Source organism: Gossypium hirsutum, chromosome A11, assembly GCF_007990345.1.
Source record: "Gossypium hirsutum isolate 1008001.06 chromosome A11, Gossypium_hirsutum_v2.1, whole genome shotgun sequence".
In the NCBI taxonomy this organism is placed as follows: domain Eukaryota; kingdom Viridiplantae; phylum Streptophyta; class Magnoliopsida; order Malvales; family Malvaceae; genus Gossypium; species Gossypium hirsutum.
The window spans coordinates 102,944,976-102,949,940 of record NC_053434.1 but is presented as its reverse complement, the minus strand read 5'-3'; the positions used below and the strand labels follow the sequence as shown (position 1 = coordinate 102,949,940).

Genomic DNA, 4,965 nt, shown 5'->3' with positions numbered 1-4,965 from the left:
TATTGAGTATTAACACAATTGATATGATTATTATTGTTAATGCAATAAAATGTATATTCGAATAGGTTAAAACGCATTATCTGAGTTGAAGAATTTATCTAGCTCGATAATATAGAAATTATAGGAAAACTGGAAACTGGTTAGTTAAAGGCCCAGGTGTGCACTGAAATCCATAAAAAATTACTTTTCAGTTGTGAGAAAAAAGAAAAAGGAATAAAAGTATAAAATCCTGAAAGAAAAGACTTTAAAAAAATACAAGAGACTTTCCAGTTTTAACTTTTTTGAAGCACTAAAAGCTATAATGCAAAGAGATGGAATGAGAGAGAGAAGAGGGGGGGGGAAAAAAGGAAGAAGAACATGGTCATGCTTTGTCGGCCATTTCTTTCTATATATCCTTCGCATCCAATATCAAGCAAAAAAGTTGTCTTAAAAATCATTCTGTTGCATATACCAATTGGCTTTTTCTTTAGTTTCTTATACCATAATCCTACCATAAGAAGAAAACAGTTTAGTTTATTGGAATTTGAGTCCATAGATTTCTTCCTATACTATTTTCTGGGAAACTGAGAAAATTTTCTTGGAAATATATACAGGTATGTATGTTTTATATATACAGGTATGTATGTTTTCTTTTTGTTGTTCTATAGTTTATGGTGTATAGAGTTGTTTACTGTTTATTACATATTTTTTATTCTATTCATGTTATATATATATATATTGATAGTTTGAAACTCTCCTTTTAACTTCAGGTTGGGTCTTCTGGGAACTTGATGATCATGGGGGTAGATTCATAGCTGGGATTTGGTTTGAGTGATTTCAGCCTTTAAGACTTTCTATCATTCTTGTGCATGCAATTTTTGGATATGGGATCATCATTATGTAGACTGGTCATTGTTTTTATTGTTATTCATGTCCTTTTGATTCATCAATCCAAAGGGCTTAACTCAGAGGGTCAGTACCTTCTTGATATTAAGAGTAATCTTGGTGACAAGTTTAATCATCTGGGTAATTGGGACCGTAATGATTCAACTCCTTGTGGGTGGAAAGGTGTGAATTGCAGCACCATTGATGTTTACAACCCTGTTGTCCAGTCTCTTAATTTGAGTGCACTGAACCTGTCTGGGTTTTTGTCTCCAAGCATTGGAGGGTTGGTTCATTTGACTACCCTTGATCTCTCCTTCAATGGGTTGTCAAGGAATATTCCTAAAGAGATTGGAAATTGTTCAAGTTTGGAAGTTCTCAATCTCAATGACAATAAGTTTGAAGCTCAAATCCCTAAAGAACTAGGCACCCTTTCTTTTTTGACAACTCTGAACATATACAACAACAGATTATCAGGGCCTTTCCCTGATGAGATTGGGAACCTTTCTTCTTTGTCACAATTGCTTGCATATAGCAACAATATCAGTGGATCCTTGCCAAGCTCTCTTGGGAACCTCAAGAGACTAACAAGTTTCCGAGCAGGGCAGAACTTGTTGACTGGAGGTTTACCTTCAATTATAGGTTCATGTGAGAGCTTGGAGTATCTTGGTCTTGCTCAAAATGCACTGACCGGCGAGCTACCGAAAGAGATCGGAAAGCTTAAGAACTTGAAAGAGTTAATCCTTTGGGAGAATCAACTCTCTGGGTTAATTCCTGTGGAGCTTAGCAATTGTACAAACTTGAGTATTCTTGCTTTGTATGACAACAAGTTTGTTGGAAGGGTGCCCAAAGAGCTTGGGAACCTTATAAATCTCACAAAGTTGTACCTGTACAGAAACCAATTGAATGGAACAATCCCAAAGGAGATTGGGAATCTTTCATTTGCAGAACAAATTGATTTTTCAGAGAATATGTTGAGTGGAGAAATACCAGTTGAGTTGAGTAAGATAAAAGGGTTGAGTTTGCTTTATCTTTTTGAGAACCAGCTTACAGGTGTTATCCCTGTTGAGCTTACCACCTTGAAGAATTTGACAAAGCTTGATCTCTCCATAAACTATCTCACTGGTCCCATTCCCATGGGATTTCAGTATTTGACAGAACTCATCATGTTTCAGCTGTTTGACAACAAACTCAGTGGAGGCATTCCTCAAAAACTTGGGGCTTATAGCCCACTTTGGGTGCTTGATTTATCAGACAATCAACTGATGGGAAGGATCCCTCGCCATCTTTGCAGGAATTCAAACCTCATCTTTCTCAACCTGGGGTTAAACAAGCTTAGTGGGGGCATCCCATCTGGTATTACAAACTGCAAATCACTGGTTCAACTTCTTTTAGTTGGAAACAGTCTTACAGGAAGTCTTCCATCAGATCTTTGCAAATTGGTGAATCTGTCAGCAGTTGACCTGGGGCAGAACAAGTTCAATGGGCCAATTCCTCCAGAGATTGGAAACTGTAGAAGCTTGCAAAGGCTTCAGCTTTCATACAACTACTTTACATCAGAGTTGCCTAGAGAGATTGGTAATCTTTCCCGGTTGGCAATCTTCAACATCTCATCAAACAACCTCACTGGAAGGATACCACCTGAGATTTTTAATTGCAAAATGCTTCAACGACTCGATCTCAGTCGGAACAGATTTATGGAAAATTTGCCTGGTGAACTGGGAACACTTTCTCAGTTGGAGCTTCTCAAGCTTTCAGACAATAGTCTGTCAGGGACAATCCCTCCAGCAATGGGGAATCTCTTGCGTTTGACTGAGTTACAAATGGGAGGCAACTCATTCAATGGCAATATACCAGCTCAACTAGGTGCACTCTCCAGCTTGCAGATTGCATTGAATCTCAGCTACAACAATCTCTCTGGAGCAATCCCTTCTGAGCTTGGGAATATTGTTTTACTGGAGTACCTTGTGCTTAATAACAATCATTTGAGTGGTCAAATCCCAGGTTCTTTTGCCAATCTATCAAGCTTACTTGGATGCAACTTCTCTTATAATGACTTAACAGGGCCCATACCTTCTTTACCGCGCCTCGACAACATGGCCGTCAGCAGCTTTATTGAGAACAATGGTCTCTGTGGTGGACCTCTCGGTGGTTGTAATCCAACTCCATCTTCCCTCTCGCTTCAGCCCAATGCAAAAGATAAAGGTACTCGACTAGGCAAGGTTGTGGCCATCGTTGCAGCAGCCATTGGTGGAGTTTCCCTTGTTTTAATAGTAGTTATTTTATATTTCATGAGACGACCAGTTGAAATAGTTGCTCCATTGCAAGAAAAACCTTCTACTGCTCGAGTTTCGGACATTTACTTTTCACCAAAGGAAGGGTTCACTTTCCAGGACTTGCTTGAAGCCACTGACAATTTTGATGAGAGCTTTGTTGTTGGCAGGGGAGCATGTGGAACTGTATATAAAGCTGTCTTACCAAGTGGCCATGTCATTGCTGTTAAGAAGCTTGCATCCAACAGGGAGGGAAATAACAATGTCGACAACAGCTTCCGTGCCGAAATCCTAACCCTGGGGAACATCCGGCATCGGAATATTGTGAAGCTTTATGGTTTCTGCTACCACCAAGGTTCCAATCTTCTACTTTATGAATACATGTCAAGAGGCAGTTTGGGAGAGCTGCTTCATGGAGCATCTTGCAATCTTGATTGGAGAACAAGGTTCCTGATTGCTTTAGGGGCTGCCCAAGGTCTTGCATATTTGCATCATTATTGCAAGCCTAGAATTTTTCACCGTGATATTAAGTCCAATAACATATTGCTTGATGAAAAGTTTGAAGCTCATGTTGGTGACTTTGGACTAGCAAAAGTCATTGACATGCCACAATCCAAGTCAATGTCTGCAATTGCAGGTTCTTATGGTTATATTGCACCAGGTAAGTTGATCTCTTCTTTCAAGCCTTTCATTTTCAGATCATTTGTTTCAAGTTTAAAATCTTTTATGTTTCTTTTAAATGCAGAATATGCATATACCATGAAAGTGACCGAAAAATGTGACATCTATAGCTACGGTGTTGTCCTACTTGAATTGCTGACAGGCAAAACACCGGTACAGCCTCTAGACCAAGGCGGCGATCTCGTAACATGGGTGAGGAATTACATTAGAGATCAATCGTTGTCACCTGGAATACTCGATACTCGCTTGAATCAACAAGATGAGACTACCATCTCGCATATGATAACAGTGTTGAAAATTGCTTTGATATGCACCAGCATGTCTCCTTCCGATAGACCAACAATGCCAGAAGTAGTTTCGATGCTCATCGAGTCCAACAGGCGTGAATGCCACTTCGATACCTCCCCTAGTCACGAAACAGATTGACTTGGATAAAGAAGCTGATATTGAAGGGTACCAGGATAATCAATTTACAGTTCTGCTTTGTAGAACATATGTAGCAGACCGTCTTGTAAATTCCCTCGTGGAACTTCATCATTGCTCTTCTTACAGTCTTTACTAATCTTATTTTGCCTACAATATTTTTGTTTATTTTCACTCCATTTCTGAAGTAATATAACATAATTTCTGAAGAAAATGGATTGTTGAGAGGTCAACTTGTCATCATATAAGGAGACTGCTAGTCCAAATCTCTCCGGTGAGGAAAATCTCGAACACAAGAACGGTTAAATTTAACCATCAACCTTTAAAACTTAGTTAAATTACTTCTTATTTTTAAGAAAAATTAATTGAACCATCAAATTTTTAAAAGTACTGACATGACGTCTACTTAATAATTCATAAAATTTAAATAAATTACTCACAGGTGATCTACCATATTAACACCACTAGCATTTTAACAAATTTTCTTCTAAAAATCAATTTAACTTTAATATGAAGATTGAGAGAGAAAATGATCTACAAGAATGAGCTCAATTTTGTGATTGTGTAATATTTTTTACATTAAGTCATAGTCATAGAGTCCTCGGATTTTCTAAAAATGTCAAATATATTATAATAATTTATTACTGGTTTAGCAACTTGGAAAATATTCATCTAGTGTTTGACATTTTCCTCTATTAATCACGGTTCAAAACTTGAGTTGTAGCAT

General features: G+C 38.0%; 1 protein-coding gene across 2 annotated transcripts; it reads left to right on the top strand.

Annotated features, from left to right (window-relative positions):
- Positions 1–226: 226 nt before the first annotated feature.
- On the top strand, positions 227–4,406 carry LOC107892130 (probable leucine-rich repeat receptor-like protein kinase At5g63930). 2 transcript variants are annotated; one of them, XM_016817132.2, is made up of 3 exons: positions 227–593; positions 750–3,795; positions 3,880–4,406. In XM_016817132.2, exons 2-3 carry the CDS (start codon positions 849–851, stop codon positions 4,239–4,241), a joined length of 3,309 nt encoding a protein of 1,102 aa, XP_016672621.1. In that variant the 5' UTR covers positions 227–593; positions 750–848; the 3' UTR covers positions 4,242–4,406. The 2 variants fall into 2 exon arrangements, with proteins under 2 accessions (XP_016672621.1, XP_016672625.1); XM_016817136.2 differs by having other exon boundaries at positions 257–616.
- The last annotated feature ends 559 nt before the right edge of the window (positions 4,407–4,965 follow it).

What these genes read in the sequence shown, in the direction of transcription:
- LOC107892130 (XM_016817132.2), top strand. Translation starts at nt 849, where the DNA reads ATGCAATTTTTGGATATGGGATCATCATTATGTAGACTGGTCATTGTT. An exon ending in TTATGGTTATATTGCACCAG is followed by an intron (nt 3,796 to 3,879) that starts GTAAGTTGATCT and finishes TTTTAAATGCAG; the next exon opens with AATATGCATATACCATGAAA.